The 16,833-nt window shown below is 36.0% G+C and overlaps 1 protein-coding gene across 10 annotated transcripts in view; it reads left to right on the forward strand.

Annotated features, from left to right (window-relative positions):
- ADAMTS6 (ADAM metallopeptidase with thrombospondin type 1 motif 6) overlaps positions 1-16,833 on the forward strand; it is a 333,405-nt gene that overhangs the window by 15,273 nt on the left and 301,299 nt on the right. For all 10 annotated transcript variants that reach the window (XR_005234665.2, XM_037982239.2, XM_037982243.2 and 7 more), the window contains exons 4-7: positions 6,483-6,651; positions 13,966-14,177; positions 14,671-14,754; positions 15,269-15,414. Coding sequence is in view for 9 of the 10 variants with exons in the window: in XM_037982239.2 (XP_037838167.2) it covers positions 6,483-6,651; positions 13,966-14,177; positions 14,671-14,754; positions 15,269-15,414 (611 nt within the window). In the remaining variant the exon portion in view is untranslated. The remainder of the gene's footprint in view (positions 1-6,482; positions 6,652-13,965; positions 14,178-14,670; positions 14,755-15,268; positions 15,415-16,833) is intronic.

The raw sequence follows: 16,833 nt of genomic DNA on the forward strand, positions 1-16,833 counted from the left end.
CAATAGTCAAAAATAAAAATCTCTATTATCATATAGCTTGCATTCTAGTAGGGCATACACACAATAAGATAAATAAATAAAAACTATAATATATTGGGTAGTGATAAATGCTCAGGAGGAAAAAGTATTGAGCAAAGACCCTAAGGGAAAGGAGGAAGGAAATGCTGGCATCTGAGGGATAAGATGTTCAGGTAGAAATTTTCAAGTACAAAGATATGATCTGAGAGTGTTTGAGGAACAGCATGGAGGCCACATGGCTGTAGCCAAGAGAAAGTGAGGGTGAGTAATGGAAGGTGAGGTCAGAAAGGAAACTGGGAGCCAGATGTAAAGACTTTAGGGGACGCAGAATAAAATCAATGATAACTACAAGTTCGAGGCCTGAGCAAGTAACATAATCTAACAGCCATCAATTAAGGTGAGAAAGACTCAGGAATCAACTGAGATGAAAAAGCTGTTTGAAGAGTAGGTAGGGGGATGTATATCATGAATTCAGTTGGAGGTATTAAACGTGAGATGTTGTATAGGATATTGGATATATCAGTCTGGAGTTCAGAGGAGAGTTATGAATTAGAAAGTTATAAATTTGGGAGTCATCAATGTATAGATGCCATTTAAAGCCAAGAGATTATATGAAATTGCTTTGAAGGGAGCATAGGTTGAATAGAGAAGAGGTCTAAGGACTGAGCCCTTGGGCATTCCGAGAGGGCAGGGAGGTCAGAGAGACATAGAAGAAACAACAGAGAACAGAGTAATAAAGTTGAAGGAATATCAGGAAAATGTTCTGGCAGCCAGAAGGAAATATTTCAAGAGGAAAATGCTGCTGATGAGTCCAAATAAGAGTAGCACTGCAAATTGCATTGAATTTATCATTGAGGAAGTTATTGGTGACCTTGACAAAAGCAGTTTCAGTGAAGAAGAGTTTGGAGAAGAGGCAATGACATGATTAGAGTAGGTTTAAAATGGAGTGGGAGGAGAGAAAAAGAGTATATAGACCGTTATTTCAGGACTTCTGGAAAAGCAAAAAAAATTTTTAGTAGCAGGCAGAAGTATGGTCACAGGAGGTTTTGTTTTGTTTGAAGATGGGAATGATTAGGTAGAGTGAGAGGTGCTGGAATGAAGTTCTTGATAGGTGAGAAATGATAGAATTTTCCACACAAATAGAATAATTATCTTTAGCTAGGGGAATAGATAGTTCATCCATTATAATAGGGAAAAATAGATTTTATGGACATAAGATGCAGGTAGGTGAGTATTTGTGATTGTAGGAATTTGTAGGAGGTTTTGCAATGTCTATTGGAGGGGAATATGAAGGTTTTAGAGGATTAAGTAGAGATGAGAAAACATGAAAGAGTTATCCAGGAGAATGGGTTACTGAATGAACTTGATAAATATACAATTTCTGTGAAGCATTACAGTTACAGTTAAAATTATTAATGAATTTAAAGTGAGACCAGTCAGCATTCTGGTATATTTTCCTCTGGCTAAATGCAGCTGCAAAGGTGCACGCTCAGCAAAGTTGAATCTTACCAAGGTTGTGGTTTAGCCAGCTGGATTCCATGAAGTGAGAAAGAGGTGAGGGAATTGAAGGTGGAATTGAAGCTGGGTTATGAGGGAAGTGAGGACATGAGGTGGGTAAAGGACAGTGAAAATGTGGTAGGATCAATGGACTATGGGATCTCATGGGGATAAAAGGACTATCCCTTGGAGTTGGTATATTAGAGGGACAGTTTTAGAAAGATAGAAGAATGGGATACTTGAAATCAAGATTATAGAAGGCTCCAAATATTGATAATGCTCAAAGTCTAGGGTTTGACCATGGGCATAGTGTAAAGGGTAAGGTGAGGGATAAGATATTTGAGGGAGAAGAGGTCAAGAAATTGAGAGGACAGGGAATGAAGAGACCATCTATGTCATTAGTTTTTAAACTAGGTCCATGGATGGGATTATATGGTGACCATATGGGATGATAGCAGTACATGTGACTTTGCCTCCAATAGAAACCACAGATATTTTCATATCGTTACAGTTTTTGCATTCTTTTCAAAATATTTTTATTCATCACTGTTGTGAAATTGTGGAAGTTATTAGAGCCACTGAAGATCTTATTTAAAGTGTTATGCAAGTTATATGTATTCTTTTTAAAAAATATTTTGATAACTGTATTTTACTAAATTGGTTTTATTTAGTAAATATATATATTTCCTATATATTTTTTCTGCATTTAAAATATTCTTAGGAGGACTCCTTAGGTTTCACCCTTAGACTTCCAAAGGGATTCAGAGTATATGCATATGCACATACATGTATTTTAAGAATCTGTGATATAAGAAGATATTGAAATCAACTATTTCAGGAATGATGTTGCAGAGAATGACAGTAATCCAGAATCTGTTATTTTTAAGGAACGAGGGGACTGACTTGGGATCAATAGATAAATGCAACTGGGAAGGGAGGGAGAAGATCGTGGCACGAGGTTCAATGCTGGTGTTTGTTTGTTGAGGAGGGAGAAAGAATTGTTTGGAAATGGCAGTGAGTTGCAAGAACATCTGACGCTACCTTCAGGTCCAATAGGAGGCATGTAGAAGAGAAAGCAGCCACTGTTCCAGAGGACTACAGGAAAGGAGTATCATTTAGGGAGCTTCAGGTTTTTGTTAGAGCAAGATGAAGTGAATATTCACAGATGAAGCTGGGGATAGAGGAGATTTTATTGATGATTGACCTTGAGTTTGGGAGAACACAGTGGAAGTGTTTCAAATAATAGGGAGAGGTAGGAGATGGGATCAGAAAACATGATGTACGTAATCATATGAGAATTAGAATCCAGGGGGTGAGGTTTGGGCTTCTCATAGGAATTTATACTGCCAGGAAAAAGGACGCATGGTGAGATTAACCCTGATGGTCCTGAGGCAGATAGTGTAAAAGTGAATGGGGATACTGAGGTAATTGAGAGCAGGGCTCTTTCCAGGCATGCATAGATTTCCGGTACTCCCACTAACTTCAGGCCCTCCATCATCTGGTTTTCAGACCCTTTTTAATCTCGTAATCACTGTTCCCTTCCCTCCCTTCAGTCACTGTAGCTCCTGATTGTTTCTGAAATACTGTAAGCATGCTCCTACCTCATTGCCTTTCCATTTGCTGTTGCCAGTATCTGGTCTGCCCTTTCCCAAGATATATGTTTAGCTTGCTCTCTCATTTTATTCAGGTTTCTGCTCAAATACCACCTTATTAGGGAGGATGGTTGCAACTATCCAGTATAGTTTCTATAATTCTCTTGCCTCTAATTATTCTCTGTCCTTTTTGATTGCTTTTATCTCTCCTCTTAATGTTTATCACTACCTGCTTCATAATTTATTTGTTTAATCAATTAGCTTTTTAACAAATTTTTATTTTATTTTATTTTTTTTAGACAGAGTCCTGCTCTGTTGCCCAGGCTCTGGAGTGCAGTGGCGTGATCTCAGCTTACTGCAACCTCTGCCTCCTGGGTTCAAGCGATTCTCCTTCCTCAGCCTCCCGAGTAGCTGGGATTATAGGCATGCACCACCACGCCCGGCTAATTTTTGTATTTTTAGTAGAGGCAGAGTTTCACCACGTTGGTCAGGCTAATCTCAAACTCCTGACCTCGTGATTGACCTGCCTCAGCCTCCCAAAGTGCTGGGATTACAGGTATGAGCCACCGCACCAGCATAATTAGCTTTTCCTAGCTCCTCCCACCAAAATGTAAGTACCATGATAGAGCTGGAACTTTGGTTCACTGTTGTATCCCTACCACGTAGCATAGTATCTGCCTTGTGATAGGCACTTGTGAAAGCATATTTTGTGAAAAAATAAATACAGAAACAGCCCTTAGAGGATAAGAGAATTATAGTATAGTGGTTAAGAGTTCTGGCTCCAAAGTCAGTCACAGGAGTTCATTGTTTAACTTTGCTCCATCTCAGTTTCTCATCTACAAAGTGGAACAGATAGTGGTACGTCAAAGAGTTATTAAGAAGAGAGAATGTTATAAACATTTTACAAAGTACCTAACATAAAATCTCTGGATTGTCCTTCCAGAGTCTTTTCATTCTTGAAATTAGAGATTGTGTTTACTTACCAGGCTTCTGACTTCATTTTTCCCCAGCAAATCAAATCTCTTGTCTGGTAACTTTCAATTTTCTTGTGCCCACAGACCAGCATGACTTTAGTCTCTAGCCTTTCTGGACTGTAGCCTAGACCCTGCTTCCTACATATCCCTCTTATCAAAACTTGTACTTGCCTGCTATTCTGCAGGAACTGTGTTCATTTTTTAGCACATTGTTGATCTACCTGGTAAAGTACTTCATACTGAGGTATTAGAATATGTTAATGGCATATTATGTTATTTTTGCTAGTATTTGCATTTAATATAGGGACTATTTTCCTTAAATTAAAGCAAACAATGGTGAAAAATATATGAAGTGACTCAGGGCTGCTTTTTTTGTTTGCATTCCTCAGCTCATTTCATGTAGGTAACTGCCAACTTAATCTATAAATTAGAGCAACTCTGATTATGTCTTATCATTCCTTCCAAGCATGAGGTACTTAACATGAATTTCCCTAAACAGAATCATAGAGGTTTAGAATTCAAAGGGACCTTAGAGATTATCTGGACTAGAGGTTTTCAACTTTCTTTTTAAAGCAGCAAAACTCCTTTTTCAAATGAAATGTTATATGGAAACTTAATATATAGATTAATAAAAGCACAACTGATTCCTAAACCCAGGAATCCAAGCCATGTAGGTCTCCCTTTGTTGTCTGGGGCAATCCCCTGAGGGCACTTCCATGGAACCCTTAGGGCTCCCCAGAGTGCTGTTTTAAAACCACTAATTTAGACCAACTCTTTCATTTTTCCAGCTGAGGAAATACACCCAGAGAGTTTTTATTTTATCTGGTGTTACAGGGTAAATTAGTTGGATTAAGAGCAGTCCTCACATGTGCCATACTTAGGAAAACATTATTAGACAAGGGTGGAAATTCTTATTTCAGATAACTTTTACCATCTCATTCTTTTTCATCAACAAAGTTTTATTTATACCTATTACATGTGGGACACTTTCTATGGTTGTAACTGATTCAAAGAAATATGAGACATAACCCTTTGCCTTAAAAAGCAAATAATCTAATTGGGAAGCTAAAACATGAAGTTGAAAACTTATACCAACTTTAAATAAGACTTCAAGACTTGAGATGTAACAAAGCAGTGTGGAATTAATTGAAAATAAATGATACTGAGAATTAGCTCTGTTGGAGCTCAGTGGAGGGTGAAGCTACTCCATTTGGACTAGGGACTAGAGAAGGTTTTTTTTGTTTGTTTGTTTGTTTTTTTTTTGAGACGGAGTCTTGCTCTGTCGCCCAGGCTGGAGTGCAGTGGCCGGATCTCAGCTCACTGCAAGCTCCGCCTCCCGGGTTCACGCCATTCTCCTGCCTCAGCCTCCCGAGTAGCTGGGACTATAGGCGCCCACCACCTCGCCCAGCTAGTTTTGTTTTTGTTTTTTGTATTTTTTAGTAGAGATGGGGTTTCACCGTGTTAGCCAGGATGATCTCAATCTCCTGACCTCGTGATCCGCACGTCTCGGCCTCCTAAAGTGATGGGATTACAGGCTTGAGTCACCGCGCCCCGCTGAGAAGGTTTTTAAAGAGGAGAGATAACTAAACTGAGTAGCACTTGGCTAAGCAGATAGGGATAAGGTGATAAAATACTGTAAGTAAGGGCAGAACTTTGAATTCCAGTACCTTCACTTACCTCTGTATAATATTGGGCAAGTCTTCTGAGCCTGTTACTTCATCTGCAGAATGGGGATGTATGGGATGTGTGTTAATTAACAACTTATTAATTGATGCAACATAAACCTCAAAATGTCAGTGATTTATCACAATAGAAGTTTATTTCTTGTGTGTGTCTGTGTCTACATCAGACAGCTTTCTAAGAGGTCATGCAGGGACCCAGGTTCCTTCTGTTTTGGTTTCTACCTACCCTAGGTATTTGGAGTTGTTTTCATTCAGTGAGGAAAGAGAGTAGAAGATTCCACTGCAGAGGTATTCAGAGGTCGGGCTGAAAGTGTTATATAACCCTCTGCCCATATTTTTATTGTCCAAAACTCAATCACAAAGCTATATCTAAACACAGAGGATATAGTTACATGCATAATGTGGAACTGAAATAAGTTTTAGTGTTCGCATAAAACCTCTGTTACCTCACAGAGTCATTGTGAAATTGGAGGAAATCATGTATGTGACATGCTGAGTACAGTGCATAGCATATGGAGGTATTTAAATATTCTTTTTAAAGAATAGGAACATTTATATAATGTTTTACTGAGTACAGATAATTCGCTAATTTTTTTTTTTATTAACATGTGTTTTAACCCTGTCTTTAGAGAAGTGTCTATTTATTTTTAGCTCTTGTTAATAATGATAACTAATATTTAAAATTATTCTCCTTGGTAAGTACTTTATTTTTCTTTTAGCATGGTGTTATTGCTACAGAAGATGAAGAATATTTTATTGAACCTTTAAAGAATACCACAGAGGATTCCAAGCATTTTAGTTATGAAAATGGCCACCCTCATGTTATTTACAAAAAGTCTGCCCTTCAACAACGACATCTGTATGATCACTCTCATTGTGGGGTTTCGGGTGAGTGAGTGTGCAGCTTTTCGAAAGCATATTGTATTGGATTGCTGCTTTTTCTTTCTTATGGCAAGTATAGTAAGGTTAGCAAAAAAAGTAAGTAGGAATTTGACTAGGATTATAATGTCCAGAGCCCTTTTAATGGATGGTCACCTACAAGTAGTTTTTTTTTTTTTAAACATTTTTTCTCTCTGCTTCTTAGGTTGGGTTTCTTTTTTTTTTTTTAATTTTTTTTTTTTATTATACTTTAAGTTCTAGGGTACATGTGCACAACGTGAAGGTTTGTTACATATGTATACATGTGCCATGTTGGTGTGCTGCACCCATCAACTAGTCAGCAACCATCAACTTGTCATTTACATCAGGTGTAATTCCCAATGCCACCTACCAGTAGTTTTAAATCAATCTGGGAGCTCTTTGAGAAGTCTTTAAACTAAATTTGTATAAAATTCATTTTCTTTTTTTGGTTGAAGGGAAAAAAATAACCATCTTATTTTAGGTAATAGCTATAGCTTTTTTGCACAGGTACTGTAGTACTCTATTTGTGCAAATAGAGTATTTGTTTAGCCTGATATTTTTATGCTAGTAGCAGGAATCTAGACACTTTAAGACTTGAAGAATCTTAAGGTAGTATTCAAAAGTAGTGTTAGCACTGAGTGAGGATACTATAAAAATATGTAGTACAGACAGCAAACCTAGACTTCAGTGGTCAAGGAGAGCTTCATGGAAGAAGTGACTTCTAAGCTGAGGCCTGGGGGAAAAGTAAAAGTAGTTGTGTAGAAGTGAAGAAAGCAGTGGCTATAGTGTTTCACATAGAGAAAATAGCATTTATGAAGCTCCTAAACCAAAAGGGAGAATGTCATGTTATATAAATTGACAGACAGCTCATGTAACTGGATATTAGAATGTGGGCTGGAGGGATAAAGGTGAGGTTCATAGTGGTTGGGGGAAGTGGTTGTGAGAGATGAAACTGGAAAGATTAGCAGAGGCCACATCATGAAGAGCTTATAAACCATGTTAAGGGGTTTGTTTATCCTAAGTACACTAGAAACCCACGGACAGGATTTAAACAGGAAGAATAACATAATCAGATTTGTGTTTTACAAAGACTACTCTGGCAGCAATATGGAGATGGAATTAGAGAGGAGCAAGACTAGAGCTAAGGAGTTAGGAGGATGTTAGTCTAAAGGTGAGAAAATGTAGAGAAACAGTGGATATAACATAGCATAGCAAAAAGAACATGCGCTTTGGTATAGCATAGGACCAATTAATTACCCAACCTCTCTGAGTGCTCATCTCTGCACATACTAGTTACCCAATCAAACTGTAGCTATCATTAAAATGACTGTTTCTAGTACACTAAAGTGTTGTTATATTAAAATTTTTTTTAAAGATTTGTTCTATATAGTTCCAGTAGCTAGAACCAGGGGCAGAATGTTTCAGAGAGAGATTTCAGCTTAATGCAAAGGTAAAGTCACCAACAAATACATTTAGTAAAAAATAGAAAGGGTTAGCCAGACGTGGTGGCTCATGCCTATTATCCCAGCACTTTGGGAGGCCGAGGCAGGCAGATCATAAGGTCAGGATTTCGAGACCAGCCTGGCCAATATGGTGAAACCCTGTCTCTATTAAATAAGCCAGGCGTGGTGGCGCTTGCCTGTAGTCCCAGCCACTTGGGAGGCTGAGGCAGAAGAATCGCTTAAACCTGGGAGGCGGAGGTTGCAGTGAGCCCAGATCGTGCCACTGCACTCCAGCCAGGGTAACAGAGCGAGACTCCATCTCAAAAAAAAAAAAAAAAAGAAAGAAAGAAAGAAAGAAAGGATTGCCTTGTGAATTAGTGTATGATATGCATCATCCTTTTGTTTCTTCTCCATATTCTTCATGGGCTTGTTTTCTTCTTAAGTATTAAGTCTTCTTTTCTTAACCTACTGTTCTCATTCTGCACACTTTCTTCTTGAGTAATCTCTGAGGCTGTTAATTAGGTCCTTGTTGGTACCAGAAAAAGACAACTTACAGTGAATCTACTTAAAACTTGAAATAAAATTCCAGAGTTAATAATGAAAACAGAAGATTTGTTGGGTCTTTGTATTGAGTAATGAAACGAAACATTATGGAAATAAGTTTATCTTATGTTTAACAACATTTAGACTGTAAGTATAACTATATGTAAATTCTTTAAAAACTAGAATTCAGTCCGGGCACAGTGGCTCACACCTATAATCTCAGCACTTTGGGAGGCCAAGGCAGGCGGATCACGAGGTCAGGAGATCGAGACCATCCTGGCCAACATGGTGAAACCCTGTCTCTACTAAAAATACAAAAATTAGCCGGGCATTGTGGCACGCTCCTGTAGTCCCAGCTACTCAGGCTGAGGCAGGAGAATTGCTTGAACCTTGGAGGCAGCGGTTGCAGTGAGCCAAGATCACTCCGAGTGCGAAACTCCTTCACAAAAAAAAAAGAAAGAAAAAAAAACTAGGATTTAAATATTCAGTTGTTTATTATAATGTAATTATTCTATCATTTTTCCATAATATGCCAACCTTCACTGTATGATGGTAAAGAAGATCACCTTTTGGCCGGGCGCGGTGGCTCAAGCCTGTAATCCCAGCACTTTGGGAGGCGGAGACGGGTGGATCACGAGGTCAGGAGATCGAGACCATCCTGACTAACACGGTGAAACCCCGTCTCTACTAAATATTACAAAAAACTAGCCGGGCGAGGTGGCGGGTGCCTGTAGTCCCAGCTACTCGGGAGGCTGAGGCAGGAGAATGGCGTGAACCCGAGAGGCGGAGCTTGCAGTGAGCCGAGATCTGGCCACTGCACTCCAGCCTGGGCGACAGAGCAAGACTCCGTCTCAAAAAAAAAAAAAAAAAAGAAGATCACCTTTTATAAAAATCTTTAAAGATTTTATCATATTCTGAAAAGCCTATCTCTTAATCCTTTCATATTTAAATTATCCTTTTTTGAAGTACGTATCACAGTATTTTAAGTCAGGCAGATCCTTATTTTTTAATGGTTTACGCATTAGTGAAACACTTCTCCAAATCCATTCTTATGGCTGTCATAAAATTCTGCCCTTTTGGGGAAAGATTCTTCTACCATCTCTCATTTGGATTACTGTGAGAATTTCCTAAACAGTGTTCCATTTCAATGTTTTCAATTCACTTGCCATTTCTACTACCCCGAACTCTAGTCTGTTTATTTTAGATCCTCATTATCTCTTGACGAGACCACTATACTGACTTTCTAATTATGCTTTCTGCCTCCAGGTTTGTGTTCTTGTTTTCAGTAAAATCTGTCCCCTAAATCTGGCTGTATCACACACCTTGAAAAACTTCACTGGCTTCCTATTACTGGGAATATAATAGTATTTCCCTATGTTCTGGGCAAGTGTTACTAGACTTAGTTGGAAAAAAAAAAATGTTTTGTGTTTAGTAGTAAATTTGGGAAATGTCTGGCTGACATCTTAATTGTAATACTGTTTCAACAGCATAGGTCAAGTGAGAGATGTGAATTTATAGGCATACACTGCCAGTTAGCCTATTACCTGGAATTCAAGTTTATGTCAAAATATAAGATATGAAAACCCCCTTGACACTGGATATATTTATCTTACATTCAGATACTAATTTTTTCCATTCTAATTAGATTCAAACTATGAATTTTTAAAAATTGTATAGAAGTAATAAATGTTCTTTTTAGAAAATACAGGACAAAAAGGAAAAAAAGAAACTGAAAATTACTTATTCCAACACCCAGAGATAACTAAGTATTCTTCTAGTCCATTGAAATAGATGTTATTACGTCTCTGTATCTTCATTATCTACTTATATATTCATTAAGTAAATATTCATTTAGTTCCTGTATGCAAGGCTATTCTAGGTGCTGGGGATGCAGCAATAAATAAAGCAGAAAAAGTCCCTGCTCTCATGCAGTTTATATTCTAGTGAGGAAAGACAGTTAACTAAATAAGCAAACAAACAAACAAGCAAATATATGGCCAACTGTCCAGAAGTAGTAAGTACTATGTAAGTACTAAAATAAAGCAGGTTAATGAAATAATAGTGAATGGCTGTATATATTCAAACACTTTGATATTGATCAAAAAGTTAAAATCTTATTTCAAATGGCAATGAAATCCATATATTGATTTTGGGAAAAAGTTACCGTGTTGTATGTGTTTATGAACAATATTTTCCTAACATGCTATAATCTAATCAAAATTAAATTAAGCAAAGCATCTGTAACAGGTATCATTTAAAGAACTACTATCTTTATTTTGAGACAAAGCAAGTTAATCTCGTTTTCTATTTTAGACTAAGAAAGATAGTACTTACAGATCACTAAGCTTAACATTAAGAAGTCAATTGGCAATTATAGAATGCATAGTTTTATAATGAGCTAATTATGCTGGATTAATTTAATTTTTAAAGTGAAACTGAAGATGTTCTCTCTCTTGATTTTATTCATTCAGTATATGTGTATATGTATAAAATATTGAATATATAATTATATATGCTATATATAAAATGCCTTTGATGGACATTCATAAATAAAAATATATAGTTTTAATGTTCAAATAATTTGTAGTTTGTTAGAGTGATAGCCAAGCCAACTAAAAATTTTAAAAACTAAAATGTTGAAAATTAGGACAGTAACAAAGATGATAACACCAATTATCTTACACTGAATACATTTTTAGTTTTATTATCATTATTTTTGAGATAGTGTTTTGCTCTTGTTGCCCAGACTGGAGTGCAGTGGTGCCATCTCAGCTAACTGCAACCTCCGCCTCCCAGGTTCAAGCAATTGTCCTGCCTCAGCCTTCCGAGTAGCTGGGATTACAGGCGCCCTCCCCACATCTGGCTAATTTTTGTATTTTTAGTACAGACGGGGTTTCACCATGTTGGCCAGGCTGGCCTCAAGGTCTGACCTCAGGTGATCCACCCACCTCGGCCTCCCAAAGTGTTGGGATTATAGGCGTGAGCCATCACACCCGACCTAAATACATTTTAAATGAGAACTACCATTGCTTTGTGTTTATTGCACAATAATGTCTAATTGTTTTCACAATATTTTAAATAAAAATAAGGAGAAATTGAATGGGTCAGAGAAGGGGAAATGATCAAAAGAATGAAAATAAAATCCTCTATTTGGACATTGAAGCTGTTTAGCCAGAGTAAGAGACTAGGCATGACTTGAATACATGAGTGGTTTTATGATCACAGAGGACTGAGCAGGAGAAATTGGAGTTATATTGATGTGGAAAAGCTTTCAGCTGTTTTGTAATAATATTAGCCAATAAAACCTAGTGGCTTACTCAGTATACTTTTAGTATTTCACAGTTTCTGTTGGTCAGGAGTTTGTGCATGGATGGGTCATCTGCTTAGCCTCAGCCAGGGCTGAATTCTCATCTGGAATCTTGACTGGGGAAGAATCCACTTCTCTACCCCCATAGTTGTTGGCAGCATTCAGTTCTTTGTGGTTACAGATAACTTTAGTTTTTGGATGATTGTCTTCAGATGCCAGCGTCAGTTCACCAATGTGATTGCTTGCTTTCTCTAATTCAGCAAGGGAGAGACTCTAGGTAAATGCTACAATAATTATGTAACATAATCATGTACTAATATACTCAAAATCACATGCATCTCATCATCTTTGCTGTATTCTGTTAGTTAGAAGCAAGTCACAGGTCCTACTCATATTCAAAAGGAGGAAATCACAAAAGGATGTGAACATCAGGAGACAGAGGTCATGGAGGCCATCTGGAGAGTCTGTCTGCCACAAATGGATATAGAGAAACACTTACTATCTGGAGGATATACTATTGAAATAAGAAGTGGTGTTTATGTCCTTGCTTCTCTTGACTTTAGGAGTTTCAGGAGTATTTAACTGATGGGTCTTATGATCATTTCCACCTTATTTCCTAAAATTTATTCATCCTACTGTCTTAGCACGTTTCCTGCTGCTGTAACAGAATACCTGAGACTGGATAACTTAAGAACAGTAAAAGTTTACTAAGCATATGGTTCTGGATGCTGGGAAGTCCAAGAGCATGGCTCCAGCATCTGGTGAGGGTCATCTAATGGAGGAAGGCAAGAGGAGGAAGTGAGTGCACACAACAGAGAGAGGAAATTGGGCTGAACTCATTATTTTTTATCAGGAACCCACTCCCACAATAACCAACCCACTCCTACAATAACGGTTTTAATTCCTTCATGAGGGTGGAGCCCTCAAGTTCTAATCATCTTTTAGAGGCCCCAGCTGTTAATACTGTTTCAATGGCAATTAAGTTTCAACATGAGTTTTGGAGGAGATATTCAAACCATAGCACCTACCAATGCAATTTTTTAAAGAGAAAGGCTAAAGAAGTTGGAGAAATGAGAATAGTTTCACTTTCTGTCAAGTGTATCATATATATTAATCTAATTATTCCTCACTAAATTTTTCAATAGTGGGGATGAGAAAGATTTCCTATTCAATATAAGGATGTGGAAGATATACAGAGGCCCTCTACATGCTCAAGTTTATTTAAGGAAGATGATAATCAGTGAGGCAGGTGTTTACAAATGCCGTAGCACTAAAAGGCTGCTTCTATACTGAAGAACCAAATGTGTAGAAAACAGAGGATACATTGCAATCCGTGCTAAATGTGGTTCAAAGCAAATTATGCTGGAATCGTGATCTTTCAACTCTAATTGAATGTCTCTTACTTCTAGGCTTTGGAAAAGAAGTATTTTGAGTACTCTGTCAGAATAAATAGTTGTAGACTGCCGATCTAAGTGAAAAAAGTGATTCATTGCCTTTTAGAATTGAGATTTCAAGAGCAGTAGAATTGATTCTAATTAAAATAGCTTAATGGAAGCATCTTGTTTTAAAATGAATGCTCAAAGTATCTTTGAAATAGATTTTTGCAAAATCAGGGTTCTCTATCAGAGCTGTCTTAGACTGATTCAAAAGTTCATACTCTAGATGCTTTTTAAATAGCTTTAAATGATTCTTTAAAGTATATATCCTAAATTTAAATGTATCAAGATATAATTACTGGAATAATATGAGATGATTATTTGAAAATTATTTTTTATTAATTCATTTATTAGATTCTTTTTTGTTTTCATGAGCAGTTGAATGTTTTTTTTTCAGATAACATTATTTTCAAAAATTTACAGACTTATTTCTCACTACTGCATTTTCTCATTCTCTTCCCTTTGAAAAATCTTAATATATTAGATAATTTATGAGAAGCATGTCTACATGAAAGATTTATAAATAAATATGTTTAATTAGTGAACTTACCTGAATTGGTTGCTTTTATTGTAGATTTCACAAGAAGTGGCAAACCTTGGTGGCTGAATGATACATCCACTTTTTCTTATTCACTACCAATTAACAACACACATAACCACCACAGACAGAAGAGATCAGTGAGCATTGAACGGTTTGTGGAGACATTGGTAGTGGCAGATAAAATGATGGTGGGCTACCATGGCCGCAAAGACATTGAACATTACATTTTGAGTGTGATGAATATTGTAAGTTTGATCCCTCTGTATAATATTTTATTTTGTATTTGTTGTGTTTTTGACTAAGGTCACAAATTTTTGCTGTGAAGTTAATAATGATAAGAATTTACCTGTCTAAAATGGTAAAAGATTTGTCTAGTATTGTTTCAGTTCCATAGAAATACATTTAAAGATGACCTTATCATTCATTTTTAGATAATACGACAGTTTTAGTGGATCATTAAATCTTGTTTGAGGGTTTTGTTTTCCTTTTTTAACTTGAAACATCAGCTCACCCTCTAATTTCCATGCTGTAGTTCATGTCTAGGAGAAAATATTTATTGAGGTAGACTGGTATAAAAACTTTTTACCAAGGCACCTTGAGGGTAGAGTTCTAAGTGATACAGAGTAATGTATACAGTGGTTAAATTTATAAAAAATTGTTTTAGCACTTAAAAAAATCAAACTATCACCCTATGATTTTTGTCTGACTTTGTGTCTTTTCTTATTTTCTGGAGGTCAGGTTGCCAAACTTTACCGTGATTCCAGCCTAGGAAACGTTGTGAATATTATAGTGGCCCGCTTAATTGTTCTCACAGAAGATCAGGTAAGAATGTGTTAGTTTATAAGTCTAAGATTCTTAACAGACAGGCTATAGAGCTATAGAATTACTTATTATTAAATAATATGTTTTATTATTGCTCCTATTAGGAAGTTCTAGTTGGATATGAGTTTTAGCTCTACACATTTAACATCTTAAGCAAATTTTAAATACATTACAAGAATATGCCTTTTATGTTAAAGCTATATAGATTAGCTATGTTTCAGTATAAGGGTGAGCATTTGCATGGCATATCTTATAATAATGGTTTTCTTTAGTTTTTATGTTGATAATCTCACGTATGTTCATGTTATCATTACAGCTGGAACTGGAAAAAAATATCTGTTCAATAATATACCAAATGAGCTCTAGGTCAGATATTACAGAAATAAAAATTGGCAAGAGATTATTCCTAGAAACCACTGCTTCTAATTATACTCCCACTTTAGTCTTCAAAAGTTTTAACAACTGACCTTAGTAATTTGTTTGGAACATTTCTGGTATGCATGTTGTATTGCAGCCAAACTTGGAGATAAACCACCATGCAGACAAGTCCCTCGATAGCTTCTGTAAATGGCAGAAATCCATTCTCTCCCACCAAAGTGATGGAAACACCATTCCAGAAAATGGGATTGCCCACCACGATAATGCAGTTCTTATTACTAGGTATGGTTTGTTGCAAGTATTTTTCCATTGATTATTGTGTTTATTCACTATTGTAATAAATTTGGTTCTATCTAAAGCCTCATTCAGATAATGAGTATAGAGAAAGCAAAATGGTAATTTATTTTTCACTACTGGGAAAGAATGTATTACACTATTATTGTGTTTGCATCAAATGAACCAAATAAGAAAAAAGAAAATATTAAAATTTGACTTAGAAATTTAATAAATGACCTTCCTTCTACTGATAAGTTCTATTCATAATGTTTAATAGAAAGCATGTAGATGATTTGTTAACTGAACAAAATACACACTAAAACAAGATTAAAACATATGAGAAAATATATATCATAAAAATAAAGTGACCATTATTGGTTATAAAATATATTAACTATTTTTACCTTCCATTTGTGTTAAAGTTTATTAAAAGAGAGGAGGACACTGGCAGTTATACAACTTACTTGAATGTATATCTAATTTAAAATACTTTAATTAAGATACATAAACATAAAGAAGCAGATTGATTACACTATGTGTTGAACAGCTTGTCTCTCAAGCAAAATTATTTTTTGATGATAACCCATTGAATTTTTATATTGCTTTCCAGTTTTACAAAACTGTTTTCAGATCCATTTTGTTCTTTACCTTCCAGCAACAATTCTGTAGAGAGTGTTATTATGTTAGGAATGAGGGAACTGGTAGGTAAGTTTCTCAAGATTACTCAGCTAATAAGTGAAAGAATACGGCTCAGATCCTGGTGATTCTGTCTTTGATTATACGATGCTATCTGTTTTAGTTTTTAATACTATTAATTATAATTGGTTAGAAATATTATACTTAAATTATTTTAAGATAAGTGTGCCTTTTGACTTCTTATCAATATTTTAAAATAAAAAGTAACAATAAACAATAAGCAAAATGGAAGCATTATAGTCTTTGGTATGATGATTATTTCAATTTGCGAGACAGTATTTAACATACACTTCATCTGTGGTATGTTCATTGACCCTACATTAGGTTCTAGGGAGGGAATACAAAGTATATGAGTTAGAATCTTGAGATCCTGTAAGATAATGTAAACTTTAGAAAAATTTCTTGAGTAACTGAGTCATACAGTGAAATTTCTGAATTTTTTTTATAGTTATACTCACTTTAATTGGCTTTATCTACCCGGCATCATAGTGAGAAAATTTGGTTTATGACATGCCTGCTGAATAAAATCATCATACGGTTCTATATAAATACATGTTGACATTTTAGTCTGATAAAATTTGCAACCCCTTAGAGTCTTGTGGTCTGGAATATTCTTAAATATACTTAAGGAATTAAAAATATACTGGGAATTGTGCAAATGTAGAAACCTTTCTGTTAAAAAATATGGACGTTGATTAGTGTCAATGAAATTACTAGAAGAAAATGTTG

Source organism: Chlorocebus sabaeus, chromosome 4 (genome assembly GCF_047675955.1).
Source record: "Chlorocebus sabaeus isolate Y175 chromosome 4, mChlSab1.0.hap1, whole genome shotgun sequence".
Taxonomy (NCBI): Eukaryota; Metazoa; Chordata; class Mammalia; order Primates; family Cercopithecidae; genus Chlorocebus; species Chlorocebus sabaeus.